Consider the following 23,564-nt stretch of genomic DNA (forward strand, 5'->3'; position numbering starts at 1 on the left):
GAGATAAATAATAGAGTTAATGTAGATTAGGAAGTAATTAACAAAGTGTACATAAAAAGTACATAGCTACACATATTGAATTTTATGCTTTTTTATGATTTTTTTTTTCTACGATCAATTATATTGTTTTTTTCCCCCACTATTCAATGATGATACCACATTGAAATCACTGTGTCTGGTGAAGTTGAGTGGAATCTGAGAACAGCAAAAAAGGGAATCTAAAAATGTTATTTAATTGTACATTTATGTTAAGTTGCTGAAAGTTGCTGAAAATATAATCTTACAATTTCAGTAATATATTATCATTAAATACGTTTTTATTCTTCTTTATAGTAGGTACTGTTCAAGTTGGAGAAGAGTTTTAATGTTGTTTAAGACAACCCTACTCTAAAATATTTCTACTGAGTAATGTATCTAAATTATTTAAAAGGTAAGAACACATAATATTATATGTACGACGAACGTGAAAAAATGTTAAAAGTTTAATTATATGTTATTTATTTCTAATATAAATAACGTTGAACCTTTAGACTACTTCAAATTTTTCATTATGTTGTTTATGTAATCAAGGAGGCAGTTATCCTTACATGTAATCACTACTAATAGACTTATGCATTATTGTAGTACTAGCAAAACACAGTCATTAGCTTTGCATTCTTTCTTTTACATAGGCACTACACAAGGACTCGTTCATTTACCCAGGCAGTACCCATGCACTCATCTATTTACTCAGGCACTAACTATACAGTCATCCAATGATGCAGGCATTAGCCTTGCACTCATCCATTCCCTCAAGCAGTACCCATGCACTCATACAATGACCCAGTCATTAGTCGTGCAGACATCCTTTTACTCAGACACTACCCTTGCACTGATTATGCACCCAGAGATTACAGTTGCACTCATAAAGTGATTCAGGCAATACTCATGCACTCATCCAATCACTGAGACAGCACCTCTGCACTTTTGCAATCACCCAGGGACTACCCACGCACTTATGCAATCACTCAGGCACTATTCTTGCACTCAACCATTCACTCAGGCACTACCCATGCACTAGTTCAATCACTCACGCACAATCTATGCATTCATGAAATCACCCAGGCTTTACCTTTCCACCCATCCTACCACTCAAATACTACTCATACACTCATCCCATCACGCAGGCACTACCCTTGCACTCATGCAATCACCTAGGCACTACTCATGCACTCATACAATCACTCTGGCACTATTAGTATTGCACTCAGCCATTCAGTTAGGAAGTACCCATGCACTCATCCATTGACTCAGACACTACCTATGTACTCATCCAATGATGCAGGCATTAGCCTTGCATCCATCCTTCCACTGAGGCACCACCCATACACTCATCCAATCACCCAGGCAGTACCAATACAGTCATCCATTCAATCAGGCACTACTCATACACTCCTCCAATCACCCAAGCAGCACCCCTTCACTCATGGAATCACCCAGGCAGTATCCATGCACTCATGCAATCACTCAGGCACTACTGTTGCACTCATCCATTGCATCAAACTCTACCCACGCAGTCATCCATTCACTCAGGCACTACCCATGCACTTCTCCAATCTCCAAGACAGTACCGCTGCACTTATGCAATCACCCAGGGACTACCCACACACTCATGCAATCACTCAGGAACTACTTTTGCACTCAGCCATTCACTCAGGCATAACCCATGCACTCATCCATACACTCAGGCACTACCCATGCACTCATTCATTCACTCACACACTACCCATGCATTCTTGTTATCACCCAGGCATTACCTTTGCACCCATTGTTCCACTCAAACACTACTCATACACTCACTACATCACTCGGACAATAACCGCGCAGTCATGCAATCACCCAGGAACTACCCATGCACTCATGCAATAACGCAGGCACTATTCTCGCAGTCAGCCATTCACTTAAGCAGTACCCCTGCACTCATCCATTTACTCAGGCACTACCTATGTACTCATTCAATAAGGCAGGCGTTAGCCTTGCATCCATGCTTTCACAGAAGCACTACCTATGCACTCATCCAATCACTACCCCGGCACTAATGCAATCACTCAGGCACTATTCTTGCACTCAACCATTCACTCAGGCACTACCCATGCACTAATTCATTCACTCATGCACTAGCTATGCATTCATGAAATCACCCAGGCATTACCTTTCCACCCATCCTACCACTCAAACACTACTCATACACTCATCCCATCACGCAGGAACTACCCTTGCCCTCATGCAACCACCCAGGCACTACTCATGCACTCATACAATCACTCTGGCACTAATAGTATTGCACTCAGCTATTCAGTTAGGAAGTACCCATGCCCTCATCCATTGACTCAGACACTTCCTATGTACTCATCCAATGATGCAGGCATGAGCCTTGCATCCATCCTTCTACTGAGGCACTACCCATACACTCATCCAATCACCCAGGCAGTACCAATACAGTCATCCATTCAATCAGGCACTACTCATGCACTCCTCCAATAACCCAAGCAGTACCCCTTCACTCATGGAATCACCCAGGCAGTATCCATGCACTCATGCAATCACTCAGGCACTATGGTTGCACTTATCCATTGCATCAAACTCTACCCATGCAGTCATCCATTCACTCAGGCACTACCCATGCCCTTCTCCAGTCTCCAAGACAGTACCTCTGCACTTATGCAATCACCCAGGGACTACCCACACACACATGCAATCACTCAGGAACTACGTTTGCACTCAGCCATTCACTCAGGCATAACCCATGCACTCATCCATACACTCAGGCACTACCCATGCACTCATCCATACACTCAGGCACTACCCATGCATTCATTCATTCACTCACACACTACCCATGCGTTCGTGTGATCACCCAGGCATTACCTTTGCACCCATTGTTCCACTCAAACACTACTCATATACTCACTACCTCACTCGGACACTACCCGTGCAGTCATGCGATCACCCAGGAACTACCCATGCACTCATGCAATCACTCAGCCATTCACTTAAGCAGTGCCCCGCACTCATCCATTGACTCAGGCACTACCTATGTACTCATTCAATAAGGCAGGTGTTAGCCTTGCATGCATTCTTCCACAGACACACTACCTATGCACTCATCCAATCACTACCCCGGCACTAATGCAATCACTCAGGCACTATCCATGCAATAACTCAGGCACAACTGTTGCACTCATCCATTCCCTGCATTCATTCACTTACTGAGACACTACTTATATACAATTCTAACATTAATCATACACACATTTATACAATCATTCACTTTCATTATGTACAACTATTTTTACCAGTTTAGGTGATTCCATTAGAACCTTTTTTTTAGAACAATTTTATATTTTTCTTGTATTTTCCGATTATTTTTTTTGGGGTGTTTTTAATTTTTTTAGAAAGAAAAAAAGAAAAGTTAGACAGTCCAACTCTGCTGTTTGTGTATACCTAGAAACATAAGCAAAAAAAAAGAAAATAAACATTTGTGAGGATTGTCTTCACGGCGTCAATGCATAACTCTCTCACACACAGTGTTGTAAGGCAGTGGCGACAGATGATGGCAGCATCCGCCAACTCCGGAAATATCAGGGGTTGTGGAGTGGTCAAAACAACCCCTGCAGATGTTGATATTTGTTATCCATCATTGTTGGCTGCTTCTTCTTGTCTACGACGCTCCACCTCATGTGCCAGGCGAACGGGATGCATTGTTTCCAGGTTTTTTTTTATTGAAGAAGTACCACAAGAGTACTTCTTCTCAGAGCCTCTCGATAACATTTTTTAAAAGATGGTACATGTCCTTACGGGCATTTACTTTCTTTTCACCTTCAGGCACAGTGAAGAAGGCCCACACAATGCTTTCCTTCCTCTTCTTCACTGGGTCTTCCACCTCCTCCATCTCCTCCTGGTGCTCCTCTGGGAATGCTGCTGCCATTTTTGTTGAAGGAAAATGAAACACACCACAAAAAAAGAAAAATAACAGAGCCTACAAAACAGGTTGTCTTCAAGCCAGACACACCCAAAAAGAAAGGACTGTAACAGGTGTTGGTTCCACCCATGAAGAGAATGAAAAGCTGTTCAACCAATGAGAAACTTTCTTACTATGTCACATGGGGTCGCAAAGGGGTCACGCACCCTGTGCGTATCCATTGCGCAACCGTAAAATTTACTAAATGTTATATATAATGGTAATTTGCTATCAGGACATTGTCTTCCAAAGTATTTCAATGAAAACTCTTTATGCAAAACCTATATTTAAATTGAAAACAGTCATACTTCAGAGTTTTGAAATTATGCCGGAGTCGCATCTTGTACGCGAACCGGGAAATACGTGCTGGCAGGGTTCGCGCACCCACCGTGTACAACCACGTCCCGTACGCGATACCATCGCATCCACACAAATCTGTCAAAAACAGGTGAAAACAAATTTAAAACACCTTTATTACTATTTTTATGTAGTCAGTAATAAACTTCTATGTCTAAAACATATATTAATTTGTTCTAAATGTGTTTTTGAGATTGATATTCGTATACCGCCCACTGCCCATCGTGTGGGCTCGCGTAGGGTGCGCGAACCTGTTTTGTAAATTTAAAAAAAAACAAAAAATAGGTAAAAAAGAGAGTCATCATAAGAATACAGCAAAACAACTTTCGTAGTATTAAAGGTAATCTTACAAAATTGAACTTGGCAAAAAATAATTGAAAAAAAACTATACATTTAAAAAAATATATTTTTTAATTGAAAATTCTAATACATTATTTTATATCACACTGATCAAAATTACAAACAAGAAAACAGTGTAAATTTAAGTAGATAACACTATACATTTTTAATCAGCTATGTTATATATATTTTTTAATAAATTATACTTATTTTAAAACATATAGATTATACTATATGTTTATATAAACATAATAAAAATACCTAAAAAGACATAGACAGAAAATAAAAAAATTGTTACAAACATCTTTTCATAAATAAAATCATGTACAAAAACACAGAATTCACTGAAAAAAACACAGGTTTCAGGGACGTTAGAGTTAACGATTAGCATTTAAAAAAACGTAGAAATTCACTGAAAAAAAACACAGGTTACACAGGTTACAGGGACGTTATAGTTAGGGATTAGCATTTAAAAAACACCTTAGAAATTCATTAAAAAAACACAGGTTTCAAGGACGTTATAGTTAGGCTGACATTTCACTCTTACAAAAACAGAGACAAACAGAAACTAAGCCGCCTACTAATCAACCTTCAACAACTACCACCATCAGCTCAAATCCACAAAAAAGGAGCACCTTACACATCGGATCAAAACCAGTGGCAGTCAAACTGAGGAACTCTTCACTATCATCAGAGAGTTCAGATGCCTGTCAGCCACAAAAACCTGATGCCTCCCTCACAAGAACTCTGCGACTCTCTTGCCGACCACCTCCAAAACAACATAGCAACCATCTACAGTTACCTAGATCCCCAACCCTCCGACCTCTTCTGTAACCCATCAACCACCGCATGGAAACCAATTTAGCACACCAGCGACTACCACCCTGATGATCTCCATCCACTCAGGAGCACCCACCAACCCATGCCCCCACCGACTCTTCAACCTCAGAAGCAATAAGATCAGTCACTAGCTCACCACCATCCACAAAACCTCCATAACTTCAGTCACCTTTCCTGATGGATGGAAGCATGTGGATGTTAGACAGCCTCCTCAAGAGGCCTTCAGTAGACCTCAGGGAGCTCCAGAACAACTGTCCCATCTCCCTTCTCCCATTCCTCACCAAAGTCCTGGAAAAGGCCATTAACCTCCAACTCACCAATCATCTGGAAAGAAACAAACTTCTGGACCCATCCCACTTGGGTTTCAGGGCTATCCACAGGCCCTAATCACAGCAACAGACAACATTTTATTTTCCCACTTATAGAGTGCACGGCTACCCAATGGGTTTCCCCGCACTAAGCATAGGTAGATATTTCGCTTGGCCCTACGTGACATTGTTTTTCAATAACTACGTCTTAAGATACTTGCAAGATAGTAGCAGAGAGGTAGAGTGTCTTAAGAATTGCGGTAGGGCATTCCAAAGTTTGGGCCAAGGTATGGGAAGGAGCGACCTCCTGTGCATACCAGGCGAATTCTGGGCACGCAGTATAATGTCTGATTCTCAGATCTCAGTCTCTGGCTGAGAATCAACAAAAGACTCCTCCGCAAACTCCAGACCGTTCAGAATGCCGCAGCCAGACTTATCCTCGACATCCCATGACATGACCACATCACCCAAAACCTCTGGTAACTTCAATGGCTCCTGTCAAAAGAAGAATAACCTTCAAACTGCTCACACACACCTACAAAGCCTTCCATAACACCAGACCCCAATACTGCAACAAACAAATCTCCTTCCACACCCCCAAGAGAAACCTCCGCTCTGCTGACCTTGCCCTAGCCACGGTTCTCCACATCCACAGGGCCAGAGCAGGTGGCAGATCCTTCTCCTACCTCACAGCCAAGACCTGGAATTAACTCCCCCTTCACATCCGACGAAGCCCGGCACTGCACCAGTTCAGAAAGGACCTTAAGACCTGGCTCTTCGAATGACCAACGGAGCTGCTCCCCCATCCTAGCATCTTGGGACCCTCACGCATGAGCAGTTACGCTCTAGAACACCTGATTGATTGATTGATTGGTTGGTAGGGAGAGACCAGGTCCTGTAAATATCTAGGGCCAAGTCCAGCTCTAGCTTTAAACATAAAGCATAGAGTTTTGAATTGCACTCTCTTTTAAATTGGAAGCCAGTGCAGTTCACGGTGAATAGGAGAAGCCGGGACATAGTTCGGAAGCCTAGAAAGGAGTCTTGCTGCTGAGTTCTGCACAACCTTGTGAGAGTGTCAGGGCCGGAATCAGTGTTCTTTGTGAGGAATGATCCAAATAATGTTCATCACCCACTTCATCACGGCGATACAGTTGGATGCCAGGTTGGGCACTTGGGGATGCATAGACAGAGTTTCATTCAGCTAAAATCCCCAACTTTTTACTTTAGGGGATAAAGTTGGAAGAGTCCCCAGATACTCAGGCCAATGTTGGGGACCCCAGAGCCATGGGTTCCTACCTAAAACCATAACCTTGTTTATATCACCATTACGTTTAAGTGAGTTGCTTTCCATCTAAGAAGCAACTGGTCTTAGAACAAAGTTAAGGACATCAGGGTTGTGCCCCTTTGAGGACAACAAAGAGAAAAAAATATTTGTGTGTCGTCTGTGTAGGAAAACAATGTCAAACCGCAGCTCTCTACCACATCTGCAGAGGGCGAACATAAAGGTTGAATAGCATAGGCCTCAATGCAGAACCCTGGGGTATACCTAAGGGCAGAGCACAAATCCCTGTCCTTGCATCTGATGAAAAAAATGAAAATTACCTATATTTCATGAAAGAGGTCAGCCAAACTATGGTTGTTCCCTTAAAGTTATGATTCACACACAAAAGAGGACCTGAGGAAATGTTATAGACCATCATGGGCCAATTCTCCACAATGTATCTAGAAAACACAATAACAGGCCGCTGGGTCTAAAACAGCTGTAAAAGTATTGGGGTATCCCTTTCTAAGGATGATTCCCCTCACCCACCCGAAGGTGGGGTGCTTCATCATAGGGGATCTCCTCGCACTACGAGCCTAGTCGTAGTGCGGGCTACAACCCCCTGTCTGAGAGGGGGGAGCTCAGGGATGTGTTGCTAGAGACAATGAGGTAGACTAAACCTCTGGATGAGCAAGGAATGGGGAGCCGCTAAGTGAATGAGTGAAAGTGACTAAAACTGGCTCTATGCGTGCTAAACACTTTTAGTACTGCATACATAGGTTAGGATTAAATGAAAATATCTATGACAGAGATCTTTTCTTAGTACCATCCTTCAAGATTTCTGCAATCTTCCTCTGCTTACATCTTAAGGGTTCCCAGGAACAAACAAACACAGCAGGGAGGGCAAGCCTTTCAATTCCAGGGAGTGAACATCTGGAGTAACTTCATTTAAGATGTGCTTCTAAATATATGTAATTTCGCTCAGCACCTCAAACGTGACTCTTTACTTCCTAATTGCTATCCATTCGTAAGGTTTCTTGCAGTGCTAGTCCTAGGGCACTTTCCTGGTGATCGTGTATGTTAAAAGTGGCATAAATCAATTCATTTACTGTTGGAAAGTTCAGGCCTGGTCAGAAGTCAATTTTCCTCAAAGTTAAGTGTTTGTTTATGCTGCCGCTCTGCCCTTTCTACAGCGTCTCCCTGGCAGTGCTCATCTGAGAAATGTTCAATGGACTAGCCAAGGAAGACACAGAAGATACGTGCAGACACCGCTTTCGGCTCATCAAATGTAATTTCGTGAGCTCTGCCAGTGTTTTTATTCATTAGAAAAATAATTGCACTTTCATTTTATGTGACCGAGCTTTTCCATGTACGTCTGTTTCTCTTTGTGTTTTTCCATTTCAGAAAATCAGCAAAATCGAAGTGTAAGCCATGCTCTGGATTCATAAATTGTATGAATCTGTGCTCCTCTCCAGGAAGACATCTCTAGGATGTTCCCGTCTGCTCGATCTTTTGCTCGAGCCTTTTCTAGGGACCATTTATTAGTTGAACTGTCTATTGTATTTCTATATTACATAAAGGTCATGTCATTTCTTTCATTTCCTATTCATACCTCACGCATGAAGATGCAGTAGGAGTAGATATTTCTATGCGTATGTTATTGAATGTATCTTATCTATTCATTGCCTTTCTAGTCATTGCTAGTTCAACCGTATTACGCCACATCTCATGTGTGTGGCTTCTCTGTTTAAACCCTGTTAAAGGTGATGATTTGAGGATATTTTTCAGACTTTGCCTTTCTAATTGTTCAGACTCTACGCTAGTCTGTCATTTGATTGATACTTAAGTCTTTTCTGGCTTTCCTTTGAAGGCAGACTCCATTAGGCTGTCTGTCTTTGCTATTTAATATAAAGATTCCTTAAATTAAATCTCACTACTCTTTGATGGTTGATAGCTCAGTGACCAAAATAGCCATGTAGGTATTCAGATATAGTCCTAAATATTAAACAGCACTCTCTCTGCATTCCATTCCATTTCTGCTTGCTACATTAGTTTTTTAAAATAATTCTCCAAGGACACATAATTCCAAATTGATACTCACAGAGTCATGACTCAGCATCACCCCTTTAGGAACACCCGTTGTCCCTGAGGTGTAGATCAGAGTGCAGCATTGATTAGCCTTCTGGGAGGAGATGATATCATCAAGTTTAGAATCAGGAATTTCAGATCCCAGCTGCATGAACTCCGCCCACTGCGGACAGAAAGAGTCATTGTATCAGAAAAAATAAAGCCATATGCCACCACTGTGGTTGAGACTGCAATATGAAACGGAAGAAGGAAAGCTATGAACAGCAGTGGTGGCTGGTGACATTTGAAAGTGGTGAGGTGTAAACCTTCTGTTGGAGTGCACAGTGGCGAGCGAGCGCAGCAAGCGAGCCTGTACATCTTAAGTGGGGTCCGAGAAACATTTGAAAAAAGAGTGGGTAAATGGTGCATTTTCAAGCAAATGTGAGAAGCAAGAAGGTTAATAAAGCAATTGTGAAAGTGCAGTTATTACATTAATAAAGGGATGTCATATAAAAACATGTAGATAGAAATGTTTCTGAAGCTTTCTAAAGTTAATATTCAAGCTGGAGACTTCAACACCGATACTAACATGGCTACGGTTACTCAGAAGCAAAGATTTCTCAAGATAGCCTGTGCTATGATAACATTCAATTGAGCCCCTGCTCTCCTATAATACATAGGCAATGCAAATTTTGAATAAACTTGTCCCAGATAAAAGATTTTATTGGACCCAATGGGTCGTGCCCATTTCCAGTACCGCAGAAGATGCACACACGCTAGTATCTTCCCACGAGCACACATTAACACCCACACACAACTTATTTAAAACATTTTCCATTCCTCTGAGAAACTGCATCAGTTCTACTCTTGCAGGGATCCTCATATGCTGACATGGTTCACAGTGGGTGACGTGGCAGCTGACCAATGGGACATTTGTTTCCCAGTGTGGACGGGATTAACGCTGTGCCTAGTTTATAGTGTCTTCTGCCGTCTTCCCTTAGTTGTGGGTTGCAAAACATTTTCAGGAATCCCTACGCTCTTGTTTGTTTTCAGACTCCCTGATGGCTGATCTGGCCACCAGATAATTAACATGGGATGGGCCTGTCGGCAGCGAACATGTCCAGGGCTTGCACACATGCACTGTCTGCTGTCTAGGCAAATGCCCTTCACAACCAGGCGGCTAAAGAGGGCGGGGAAAGTCAGAAGGTAGGGTTGGAAAAAGAGGCATATTTTGGGCACAGTCAGCCCCTCACAAGATGGCCTCAGCTGTCACTGCACTTTCTGCACTAGTGTTCCTGCATATGGGTCTTTAAGTTTTTTATTCTACCAGTATTTCCTCTGCAGCTCCCTTCCTTCCTTCCTGCTCCTATCTCCTCTCTGTCTCTGTACCCTCTTCTGTCTCTCCTTGGTACTTATCTCGTGACTTCTCGTCCCCCTCTAATGTCCTTATTTCTAGCATCTTTCTTTTCCAATTGCCTTGCCTTTTTTGCTCGTGCTCATCTTCTTTCCCTCATTTTTCTATCCTCCTCTACTTTCTGTCTTTACCCTCTCGTTTCAACCCGTTTCTCACTCTCCTCCCTATTTCCCCTTACTCACCTACTCCTCCCCGTGCCCCGCACAAACTCCACAAAGAGTAAAAACAGACCCAGTCCCAAGGCAGGCTCTGTGTTTATAAACATGGAGCGTGAGGGCACTTACATTTCTGTAAACAATGCTGGATAGGCTGAGCCCATTCCTATCTCTGGGACACGGTACCACTGCACCGACTGCAGCAGTGATAGTCACGCGGCCGCCCGCGCCCCTTCTGCCTGCCCTAAACACATGAAATGTAACACCTCAGCATAAAATACGCCATCAGAGACCATGGAAGTGTACCTGCGCCTCTTTCTTCCCATTGCCAGAAGCCTGGCACAGAATATACAGAGCAGGATCCTGGTGCCCAGAATATGCCCATCACAACCACCGCTACAGGATATCACTACGATTACGAAGGGTGCCTGGGGTCGTTATTGTACCCCTAAATATACACATCACAATGACTGTGCCAGAAAATAAATCTTTGAAATACACCCCTGCCACCGAAGATCCCCCCCACCCCTCCAGCCCCCTTCCTCCGCCAGGTTGATTGTGCCACAGAATGTCCTATTACTTACCGGTAATCTTCATTACTCCGGGTCCCGTAGTCCTCGACACCGTCATGGACAAGTGAGATGTAACCATCTCACTGACAGAAAAAAGAACAAAGGAATGCTGGACCTACCCTTCCCCCTCCCACTGGGGGTACTTAAGGAGTACCGGTCCCAGCATTCCTCCTGAAATACCAAGCCCCCATGAAGGCCGGCAGACAGGGAGGGAGGGATGGGAAGTCATGACGGTGTCGAGGACTACGGGACACGGAGTAATGAAGACTACCGGTAAGTAATAGGACATTACCCCCAGGTCCCTACGTCCTCGACACCGTCATGGACAAGTGAGAAATACCAAAGCAGACACCGGCATTCATGCCAGAAACACAACAAACCACCAGGACAGCAAACAATCCCAGAGATTCATTGGAAACAAATAAGAAAAAGCATCAGAAGCGAACAGAGCTCAACACCCCCAATGCAAAACCTCCATCAACCCCCAACAGATTGAGGAGCCGATAACGCCTGATGAAAGTCGTAGAAGAGGTCCACGTGGCAGCCCTACAATTTTTCAGAGAGAGGAACACCCCGAACCTCCGCCCAAGAGGGAGCCACCCCTCTCGCAGAACGACCCCGAACCCCCAAAGGAAGAGGAGACCCAGACAGAGAGTAGGCCAAGGAAATGACCTGCTGCAGCCAACGTCCGATCGACACAGAAGAAGCCCAACCCCCAAGCGAAGCCGCCCCAAAGGAGACAAAGAGGGAGTCCGACTTGCGAAACACCGCCGAGCGGGCAAGATAAACGCGCAAAGCCCGGCATACATCCAACAAGGACCACTGGGGACCACTAGGAGAAACCAAAGCAGAGCCCAAGGTAGGCAACACCAACTCCTGGCACCGGTGAAACTGCGAAGAAACCACCGCCACAAAAGAATAAGCAAGGCGCAGCACCACCCCACCCTCCGTGAAGGACAGAAAAAGAGCACGCGCCATCAAGGCCCCCAACTCCCCAATACGACGAGCAGAGTTGACAGCCACCAGAAAAACCACCTAGAGAGTAAGAAACTACAAATCCACCTCATCCAAGGGCTCAAAAGGAGGACCGGTCAAGACCCGAAGAACCAACGGTAAATCCCAAAGGGGAAAAGAAGGACGAGGCACAGGACGAGAAATCGGAAAACAGCTGAGAAGACGAGAGACCAAGCCCTCAACAACCGAAACATTCCCCCACGGGGAACGAAACGCCCGAACCGCGGCCCACTGGGCACGCAGAGTAGACACAGCCAAACCCTTCTCGAAACCCTCCCACAAAAATTGAAGCACCACCTGCAAGGAGCAGAACAAAGGGGAGAGGCCCAACGCCGAACACCAACGACCAATTTCACCCCAATGCCGATCATAAGCTTTGAGGGTAGAAGGCCACCGGGAACGCTGAAGAGCCACAGCCTAATGATCCGGGAAACCGCGCCGCCACCAACCCTGCCACTCAACCTCCACACCGACAACCTCAACCGGAGAAGAGACAGGGACGGGGAAGACCGTAGAGGCGACGGAGACAGGGGAAGAAACCAGGGACCCTGCACCGCCAAAAGACGAACCGTCGGAAACCAGGACCTCCGAGGCCAAAACGGCAGGACCGCCACCACCTCCCGAACCAACCGACACAGACGGGCCAGTAAACGGGGAACCAGAGCCAGAGGAGGAAGGCATAGAGGAGACGCGACGGCCAAGGTAGCAACAGCGCGTCCACCCCCCAGCACCCCTCCCGCAGAAACCGGGAGCAGAAGCGAGGGAGCCGAGCATTGTGCCGGGAGGCAAAGAGGTCCAGAAAGGGACGCCCAAACCACCCGCACACAAGCCGAAACACAACCGGGGTGAGAGACAACTCCAGAGAATCCGGAAAGCAACGACTCAGGACATCCGCCACACAGTTGTCCACTCCCCGAAGACGAACCGCCGTCAGAGACAGCAGATGGCCCGCCGCCCAACAAAACAGGGGGACTACCACCGCATTCAAAGAGGCCGAACGAATCCCCCCATGATGAATGAGAGAAGCCACCGTCACCAAAATGTCGGACCGCACCAACACATTCCGATCGATCAACAGACCCCGAAAACCCATCACAGGCCGGGACACCGCCGTGAGCCCTCTCCAGGCTGAAGACCGGCGGCTCTCCAGGAGGGACCAACGACCCTGAAGGGAGCGAGACCCCAAGGTCTCACCCCAACCCAAGGCGCTGGCATCCGTCGTCAAGACCAGAGAAGGAGAAGACTGCAGGGGCAGACCCAGCAACAGATGACGCCACACAGACCACCACAGAAGAACCGGGAGGACCACCAGAGACACAGGAATCAGAACATCCAATCGCGGGACAGGTGATCCCAGAGAGACAGGAGGTATACCCAAAGGGGGCGCAGATGAAAACGCGCCCAGGCCACCGGAAAAACATTCGCCGCCATCAGACCCATAAGACGTAACCAAAGGCGTACCGGAAAGGCACCCCCCACCCGGAAACGACGAGCAAGGGACACCAACGTCACAACCCGAGGCTCTGGGAGGAACACTCGGGTCAGATCCGAACGGAAGCGGGCCCCAATGAAAACCATGTCCTGAGACGGCGTTACATTGACACTTGGGCAAGTGGAGCAGGAAACCATGGGCCCGCAACGCCGAGCACACCACCTCCCCGGCCTCCAGCAACAGGACCCGAGACGGTGCATGGTGCAATCAGTCGTCCAAGTACGGGTACATCATCACCCTTTGGAGATGAAGCCACGCGACCAAAGGCGCCACCACCCACGTAAACACCCTCGGCGCCGACCGGAGACCGAACGGCAACACCACAAATTGATAATGACGCCCCAGAACACAAAACCGCAGAAACCTACGGGACCGAGGATGGATCGGAACATGGCAATACGCATCCTGAAGATCCAGGGTACACATGAAGTGACCCGGCAGCACCAAGGAAACAACCATTTGCAAAGTCTCCATGCGAAAAGGAACCCAGGTCACCCATACGTTCATCACCTGCAGGTCCAAAACCAAGCGGAAACCCCCCCATATGTTTGGGAACCAGAAAGATTAGGGAATAAAGCTCTCCCCTATCTCCAAAGGAGGAACCTCCTGAATGGCACCCTTCTGAAGAAGATCCACAATCCCCTGAGAAAGATGAACCCGCATGAAACGGCCCGATGGCCCGGGAGTCGGTCGAACCCCGGAGGCGGAAACGAAACACCAGAGTATAACCCAGGCGAATGATCTCCAACACCCAGACGCCGGAACAAGACCGAACCCAGGCAGCCAGGAAGAAGCGAAGAGGCCTCCGACCAACAACCCGGGAACCACCGCCAAAGAGTCAGGAAAGTGGTTTGGCAAGCGGAGGGGACTTAGCCTCACGATCCCGACCCCGGCCAGACGCAAACCCTCCCTGGCCTCTCACAAACTGTCTACGAGAGGCAGGAGGAAGAAAGACCTGGACTAGAAGGGACAGGAGCAGAAGAGGAGACCTTAAACGAAGATGAATGCACCTTCTCCCCAAACAGTTTGTGCAACTTGGCCTCCAATTCCCCCCCAAACAACATAGTACCCTGAATAGGCAACCGCAAAGAGCACGCCTTCTGCGCAGAGCCAGTCTACCAGTCCTTAAGGACAAGACTGCGACGAGCCGCCACACAAGCCCTATCGGACAGTGCAGAAGCACGCACAACGTCAAAGGAAACAACGGACAGAAGCTCCACCTGACGCTCGAACTGCACAAGCAACCCGGAACAGTCAGTGGCATTGTCCACAGAGTGATAGAGCGACGTCAGGTCAGACAGCAGAGACTGCGACACAGATGTGCCATAGATGCCAGCCTGCAAGGCCAGGTGGGAACCAGAATAAACCTCCTGGAGCGCAACCTCCGCGTACTGGTCAACAGGATCCTACAGCACAGCATCCACAGCCAGGGAAGCGCGCCCCACCAAACTAGCCCAAAAGAAGTCAATAGGGATAGAATCCGGAAGGGCCGAAGCCATATCTAGCAGAAGATAAAGGCGTGCCATAAAGCGCGGAATAAAAATGCGAACAGGATCAGCACACTCCCGCTCCAGAACATCCCAATGAAGGGATGAACTGGAACATCAAACGTGGCAGCACTCCGAAACTGTCGCAACAATGGCCCCCTAGATGTACTCGGAGCGTCCTCGTCAGGGAACCCCACGTCCACCTCAACATGTTACAGAAGACATGGCAATGCGTCCTTGTCCACATATATGCCCTGCAATCCACCGTCCCCCAACCAAGCAGACTCATCGCCAGAAGGGGCCGAAGAAACTGGAGCAGGGCACCTGCGACGGGACCCAACATCACCCATCACGGACAAAGGCTCACGGAACAAGCGCCGAAGACGCGCATCACCACCAACATCACGGCGTCTGGACCTGGCAGGGGAAGGAGACCTGGAAGCAGCCGTGGAAGAAGAAGAAGAGGAAGACCTCTCACGATGATGTCGCATCCTAGAACGTTTACCCATGGTAGTTTCACACAATAAACACCAAAAACGCTACAGCAGAAAACCGCTATGCGGTACTCACCCCACCGGCCCGTATGGAACGAGCAGCCCACAGCCGGAAACCTCGAGGCGCCTGACTTCCGTCCCGCCATCCAAAACCGGAAGTCAGGCATGTCGAAACCGGAAGGGGAAGGAGGCCGCATCCTATCCCGGAGCAGCACACCGGCCGCGCCCCCTAGCAAGCCCGGCAGGCCAGGAGGGGCGGCCATCGGGCCGGAGCAAAGCCAACGCGGTATTACACCGCCGCACGGCCGAAGAAACCATGTGAAGCCCGCGCCTCTCCCCCCAAGCCCGGCAAGGAGGGAGAGGCCTCCAACGAAGGATCGCCGACATAAGAAGAATCAGCACCTCCGCGTAAGTAACAAAATCCAGCAAAAGGCAGGAGCGCCCCCGCTCCTGCCACGTCCACACACTGTCAGGATGACAGAAAAAAGAACAGGAGGAATGCTGGGACCGGTACTCCTTATGTACCCCCAGTGGGAGGGGGAAGGGTAGGTCCAGCATTCCTTCGTTCTTTTTTCTGTCAGTGAGATAGTTACATCTCACTTGTCCATGACGGTGTCGAGGACGTAGGGACCTGGGGGTAATGTGCCAATCAGAACCAAGGCGCTTTAAACGCACCCATCCTAATTATTATAGCAAAGAAAACTCATGGTTCATTTAATGTGCCCCAGAATTCCCGGGTTTCGCTACGCAACAATCAGAACGGACTTCTAACTTTACTCTGAACAGAAACAACCCGATCATTAGAAAGGCACTTCTTAGAAGCGCCGTGCATGTTCATATGAATACTCTTACAGCCTGTGTACATACACAGAGCTCGCCCACACAAATATCAAATTATAATTTTAACATCAGATCAGACAGCGATCCGCCTCCTCTCTGGTCCCAGTGTCTGCCACATAAAGCGGAAGCATCCAACCTTCACGAGCCCAGGAGAGGAGAGCGCACAAACAGCTCCCGTCTGGCATCCAAAGCGATATTTCAGTTCTACTGCATGAGTACTTGAAGCCCATCTGTTGTTTTGTTTTCTTGACTACAAATTGGCACGTTTATTCAGTTGACTAACTTTGCTCAGTCGAAGGCAGGATGTAATATTAGACGCTGCACTGCTGTTCGGCCAGTGTTACATGTAAGCTGAATTCACAGATCAGCAGACTCTCACATGGGCCACAGAGATGAGTCTCAGCCGTGCCGCTGGTGTCCTCACAAGCAACCCTCTCACACCTCTCAGTGTGTCTCACACTCGTGAGCACTCCCATGGCTCACCATCAGTCGCAGCTCGTGCTCCAATACTCGCGGGGGAAGGGGGAATGTTAGGGGTCATGCGCGGTTGGGGAGATTGTTGTAACGGAAGAATGGTAAAATAAAGCACCACCGTTCTTATGAAAAAAATTAAACTTACGGGATCCGCGCCGCCTCTGCGAGTCCTCCAGGGCCGGGGTCGACTCCCGCGTTGGCGCCTTGGCAAGTACCGCCCAGTCCTGGTACCGCCTGCTCTCAGCCAATCCAGACGCTGCTCCAGCAGCAGCGCCAGGATTGGCTTGAGCAGCAGTGCGCATGTTCTGTTTAGGGCTTAAAATGTTTTGCAACCAGCCAGAACATGCGCACTAGGCTGCTCATTAGAAGAGCGGCATGGAACAACCCTCGCTCTTCTAATGAGCAGCCTTGTGTGCGCATGTTCAGGGCTGGTCGCAAAATGTTTACGCCCAAAACAGAACATGCGCACTCTTGCTGTGCGCTCCGCCGATCGACGTGTGGAATCTGTCAGTGTCAATCAGACACTGTCACTTGCAGCTGAACTCTAGTGCTGCCCTGCCCTCTTCTAAGCCGACTGCCTCCGGCGGCCTGGGAATCGGATACAGGCATCGTGTGAGAGAGTTAGAGTGACGCCGGTCACGGCAATGCTCGGTGGGGCAACGCCCAAGCGCCCCGATGGACGCACCGCCCCTGATGAACAGGATACTCTGAGGGCTACAGAGGCAAGAGTTCAATTCATTAGCTTGCTAGCTGTCTCAAGTGAGAGTAATACAGAAGGTAATCACTATAATTAAAATATAACACAGAGTGAGAAATCAAAGGGAAAGCACGGACCAAAACACTGACCATGCAGCTGCTGGAACAGAGACAACGCAAAGAAGAACAAATATACAAATGACTGTGCTCCTATTGTGCACTGGCAGGTCAGCACCCAGCAAATGTCCTGGATTTGGGCCAGCAACTGACATGATCTTGAATCTGAAATTTGACTTCAGTTACCACTAGGTGACCCTGTATTCTAAGATGGCCACCAAACAGAAACTTCATTCTGAGATGGCCACCGACCATGAAAACAATTCCAGTATGACCAGCCTCTTCCTGTTAGCTAATTCCCTTTTCTGGGTCAAGCCCATTCCATTCAGGTGGGTCCTGTTCAGGGACCTGCCAATTCCCATCAAGTGGTCCAGGTCTGGGTCAGTCCCTTGCTGTAATGTGGATCCTGTTCTGAGAACACACGGTTCCTTACAGTCGGATGATGTTTTGCCACTATACTGATCCTGAACCTGCTCAAAATGACCCACATCACCCAGCACCTGAGAAACTTCCACTGGCTCCTCATCTAGAAAAGATGCCAATTCTAACTCCTGACACATGCCTACAAAGCCCTCCATCAACCACTGCCTGAACTTCTACTAACCAACCAGAAACTTTCGCTCTGTCTCCCCCGTCCAACACTGCGCATCCACCGTACCCACTGTGGAGGATGCTCCATCTCCCACCTCGCCACCAAGTCCCGGAACACCCTCCCCCTCCGTACATAGGCCTTACTGACGGACTTTAGGAAGAAACTCAAAACCTGGCTCTTTGACTGAAACCAGCATCCCAGTGTAGTACTGATGCAGCGGAGTTACCAGCTCTACACACTCATACACACAACACTCATTTGGGCCCATATACTTTCATACATTCAATGAGCTGGCAAATATCCACTGGTCATCAATCTTATTTTACTCTAGGAAACCTTTACACCAGTATTCTTACCATTCCTGTCTCCTGAGTAAATGAACGTTCAATAAGATCTAGTAGTAGATTAGAATAGGGAGGAAAGACAATATTGCATTTAACTTTTATTTTAAAGAACCACAGACTCAGAAGGAGTTTTAAAAGTTTATCTGAATTAAAGATTTTGTGAGTCAATTCAAACACACATGAGTATACCAGAAATCTCCATCAGGAAAAATAGTACAATTAGATTATAATCATTTTGCATTAATACATTTTTGTAATGACAGCACCTGAGAGAGAGTCAAGGATACAGGACAGGTTCGGGACAGGGAAAGGTGACCTCTTCTAGTGCAACGCCAGCGTTACACCCCTCTCTGGTGCTACTCTCTCTGGCTCGGGCACGTCCGGACCCCTCTCCTAGATGTGCCTCCTCGGTTGTTCCGCAAATTTTCCCTAGTGTAGGATTCTTCAGTCAGATTGCAGCAAAATCGGGCAGCATCTCAGCATAGCATCAGCATCTCAGCACCAAGTGTGTCTAACTATCTATAACTTACCTCTGTTATACCAAATTCAAGTGTATGATCCACCCCCAAATGTTTCAATTCCATGTTCACCCGCAATTTGATTGGGCCAAGCAGTTGGGTGAGGACATCACACCATACCAAGTGCAATACTTTTCTTTAGTCTGTTGTCTAATTCGCTGCCCCTTAATTTTAATACCCACAAGCTTTATTCCCACAAGCATTTCATATTATGATCGATACATTTATGGTGCAATGTTTCTTTGACTTCCTCCTATAGGGTTCAGAAAGTTGAGTTGCCATGTGCTTGCTAGGCTAGGGTTTGGCAGTCGTCCCATGACTTCATGGTCTTGAGAGCAGAGAGGTGAGACGCATGCGTGGTTGCGACAAAGGATGAGAGCATCAGTCACCCTCCAAGGCCCAAATGGGAACTATTAATAAAGTCGGAGAGAAACATGTTAGAATACAAAATTAAATGAATACACTGTATACCACTTACTTCTACTCTAACCCCATTTACTTAATAAATCTTTCGCATTAATAGCTTTGTAGTACATGCATAGGTCAGTTTCAGCTCGGCATGTGCATTAGTGTGTTATTTTAAAGCGGCCATTTTAGAAGCTACTGCGCAGCTGCAAAGACTTCCCCCCCAAGCGACAGAGAACTTCATGCTACGTAGATGTAGTAGACGCATGGGCAGAAGAATTCTCGTGTTTAAGCGGCCATTTTAGGGCACTCGGGTTACTTATTAAAACAGAACAAAGAAAAGCTTCCACTAAAAATGATTATGTAAAATCTGGTGTAATTTTAGTACTCACGGACAGGTTGGTTACAGTATTACATGTTATTCGAGAGGAATGCATACAAGCAAGTTTCTTTTGATGTGAAACCTTGCTCCATCAATCCCCTCTCTGATGGCAATTTATGCCATCACTGAATTCTATTTAAATCAGATGTCAACTTTAGCATTCTACCATTTCAATGTCCTCAAATCTTTTATTCTTGCCTTTATCTTTCTTAAATTGTGATCCTTTCATTCTTTTGTAGATATTTCCCTTCAATTCTTCAAGTCGTATTTCTTCTAATTTTCTTTTTCTACCTTTCTCATTCACTTCGTACACATTATCATGAGAACTAACAAAGTTATGCCCATAATCAGCAATAATATTTGACCTAAAATACCTTTACCGATATTAGAAATCCAACTACTAATGGTGGAAAAACTATTTGTTATTTTCTTCCATACACTGTCAACCTCCAGTGGTCTCAGTTCTTCTTCCAAATGTGTAATATTTTTAATATATCTTCCAATTTCTACACTTTTATCAGGTATATACGTGCAACAATGTTGCGCTTTCAGCATTTTACAGACTCCACCCTCTTTTGCTAATAAGATATCAAGGGCAAGTCGATTTTACAAAACCATAGATCTGACAGCAACTAATTCTGTATTGATCAGCAGAAATCCTCCAGCAGTGTCAGTAGATAACTGATCCACTACTGCTGTCAGTTGAGAACTTTTCCGATAATTTAGCAGAACCCCCACTGAAGGTATCAATGCACCAAATATATCACCTACTATTTCATAAAAACTAGCTCTTTTATATCTTGTTAGTCCACTACTGTCGTTATTGCTTCCAGTGATTCTTTTAACATGATAGACTTTAGGGAATACTATTCCGAAATAGCAACTCCCATACCAGTGATCACTTAATGTAAAATAGGCTTTGTTCTCAAAAATATAATACATTCCTGGAAATACTGGATCAGTTCCTGCTTTTATTCCCCAACCCCCAATTACTAAGAAGTTGTGTTCACATTCACTGGAACCAATGAATACATTGTTATACTCTGTTTTAAGTCTGTGGAGACAGATTTCCCCTTTCTTTTCAAAGTCCAAGGACATAGCAGCATGAGTCTTGCCAGTTACTAAAAGGTCTTCCCTTTCAGCCCATTTAGGTATCTGAGGCTTTGGTTCGGAGGCTCTTCTTTGGACATCCTGTCTCCTACTAAATTAAAAAATATCTTTTCTTCTTCATGTAATTTACAGGTTACGTTGCGTTTATGTGCAACAGCTATATCTATTGTCTTCATTGTTAGGAAATATTCACCCATGAATTGTGAGTCTCTAGTACTAAGTACTCTTTCGCATAGGAACTTCTGAAAATATTACATCTACATTTGAATAATAATACTGCAGTTTTCCAGTTCTATAGAATAAACTAGCGAGTTCACTACATGAAATCGGTACAAAAGGGGGTGGTGATGGACGGAGCATCAGAACCAATCAAACACTCACACCCAGTCAACAGATCTGGGTTTGATCCATCACCGTTCTTTAGCCCACTCTGCCACCCCAGTTCAGACATGGCCATATGCAAATCAGTCTGACCCTGTGCCTCATGGGAACAGTCCAGCCCGAACTGCCAAGCCATGCCTTCCCTGGACCGGAAACAAGCTTCCTAGGACCGGTTTCTGGCATTTCAGCCGTCTTCAGCCAGGCTTGCTTGAATCCAGTGGCAAAGTGAGCAAGGGACTCACGTCTGAGCATACCCTGCCAACTTATGGCAAACAAAGCGGTACAAAAGGGGGTGGTGATGGACGGAGCATCAGAACCAATCAAACACTCACACCCAGTCAACAGATCTGGGTTTGATCCATCACCGTTCTTTAGCCCATTCTGCCACCCCAGTTCAGACATGGCCATATGCAAATCAGTCTGACCCTGTGCCTCATGGGAACAGTCCAGCCCGAACTGCCAAGCCATGCCTTCCCTGGACCGGAAACAAGCTTCCTAGGACCGGTTTCTGGCATTTCAGCCGTCTTCAGCCAGGCTTGCTTGAATCCAGTGGCAAAGTGAGCAAGGGACTCACGTCTGAGCATACCCTGCCAACTTATGGCAAACAAAGCGGTACAAAAGCGGGTGGTGATGGATGGAGCATCAGAACCAATCAAACACTCACACCCAGTCAACAGATCTGGGTTTGATCCATCACCGTTCTTTAGCCCACTCTGCCACCCCAGTTCAGACATGGCCATATGCAAATCAGTCTGACCCTGTGCCTCATGGGAACAGTCCAGCCCGAACTGCCAAGCCATGCCTTCCCTGGACCGGAAACAAGCTTCCTAGGACCGGTTTCTGGCATTTCAGCCGTCTTCAGCCAGGCTTGCTTGAATCCAGTGGCAAAGTGAGCAAGGGACTCACGTCTGAGCATACCCTGCCAACTTATGGCAAACAAAGCGGTACAAAAGGGGGTGGTGATGGACGGAGCATCAGAACCAATCAAACACTCACACCCAGTCAACAGATCTGGGTTTGATCCATCACCGTTCTTTAGCCCACTCTGCCACCCCAGTTCAGACATGGCCATATGCAAATCAGTCTGACCCTGTGCCTCATGGGAACCGTCCAGCCCGAACTGCCAAGCCATGCCTTCCCTGGACCGGAAACAAGCTTCCTAGGACCGGTTTCTGGCATTTCAGCCGTCTTCAGCCAGGCTTGCTTGAATCCAGTGGCAAAGTGAGCAAGGGAAGACATGGCTTGGCAGTTCGGGCTGGACTGTTCCCATGAGGCACAGGGTCAAGACTGATTTGCATATGGCCATGTCTGAACTGGGGTGGCATAGTGGGCAAAAGAACGATGGATTTAACCCAGATCTCTTGACTGGGGGAGAATGTCTGCATTGTCAGCATTCCGTCCATCAATTGTTTGTTGTATCACTACATGAAATACCATAGGTCAGTGGTAAAAGATGGTAAGTTACTCCTTCAGCTACTGAGCTTGGCAATTTCATGCAAACATAACAATCACTAACTTCCATAGTTTCTACATAATGTACTAAGAGATTTGCAAATACATTTAAATCAGTTTCGTTCTTATTTGCAGTGTGGTGTAAATCTAACTCATCTGGTGTTTCTAAGTCTACTCTATCTCCTTTAGGATTTGCAACTTCTGTATGTGTGTTAGTACTATTTTGTTTGTCAGTAACCATTAGATAGGGAATAGCTATTGCTAATACCACCCATACTATGAGGACTAATATTAAACTACTTATGCAGATCCTACAACACTTCTTTATACAGCTTTGTTTTGGTTTTCCGGCAACATTATTATCAGACATCTTGGGCAAGAAAATTATATCTTCTTAACTTCAGAACCTTGTATGAGATAACACCTTAGGTGCTTTGCTCTCTCAGGTTGGTC

The 23,564-nt window shown here is 46.5% G+C and overlaps 1 protein-coding gene across 2 annotated transcripts in view; it reads right to left on the reverse strand.

Annotated features, from left to right (window-relative positions):
* Positions 1 to 23,564, reverse strand: part of LOC146863657 (long-chain-fatty-acid--CoA ligase ACSBG2-like) — a 540,015-nt gene that overhangs the window by 316,748 nt on the left and 199,703 nt on the right. For both annotated transcript variants that reach the window (XM_085627749.1, XM_085627750.1), the window contains exon 6: positions 9,207 to 9,356. In XM_085627749.1, coding sequence (XP_085483875.1) covers positions 9,207 to 9,356 — 150 coding nt within the window. The remainder of the gene's footprint in view (positions 1 to 9,206; positions 9,357 to 23,564) is intronic.

This window comes from Triturus cristatus, chromosome 2_1, assembly GCF_964204655.1.
Source record: "Triturus cristatus chromosome 2_1, aTriCri1.1, whole genome shotgun sequence".
NCBI classification, from domain to species: domain Eukaryota; kingdom Metazoa; phylum Chordata; class Amphibia; order Caudata; family Salamandridae; genus Triturus; species Triturus cristatus.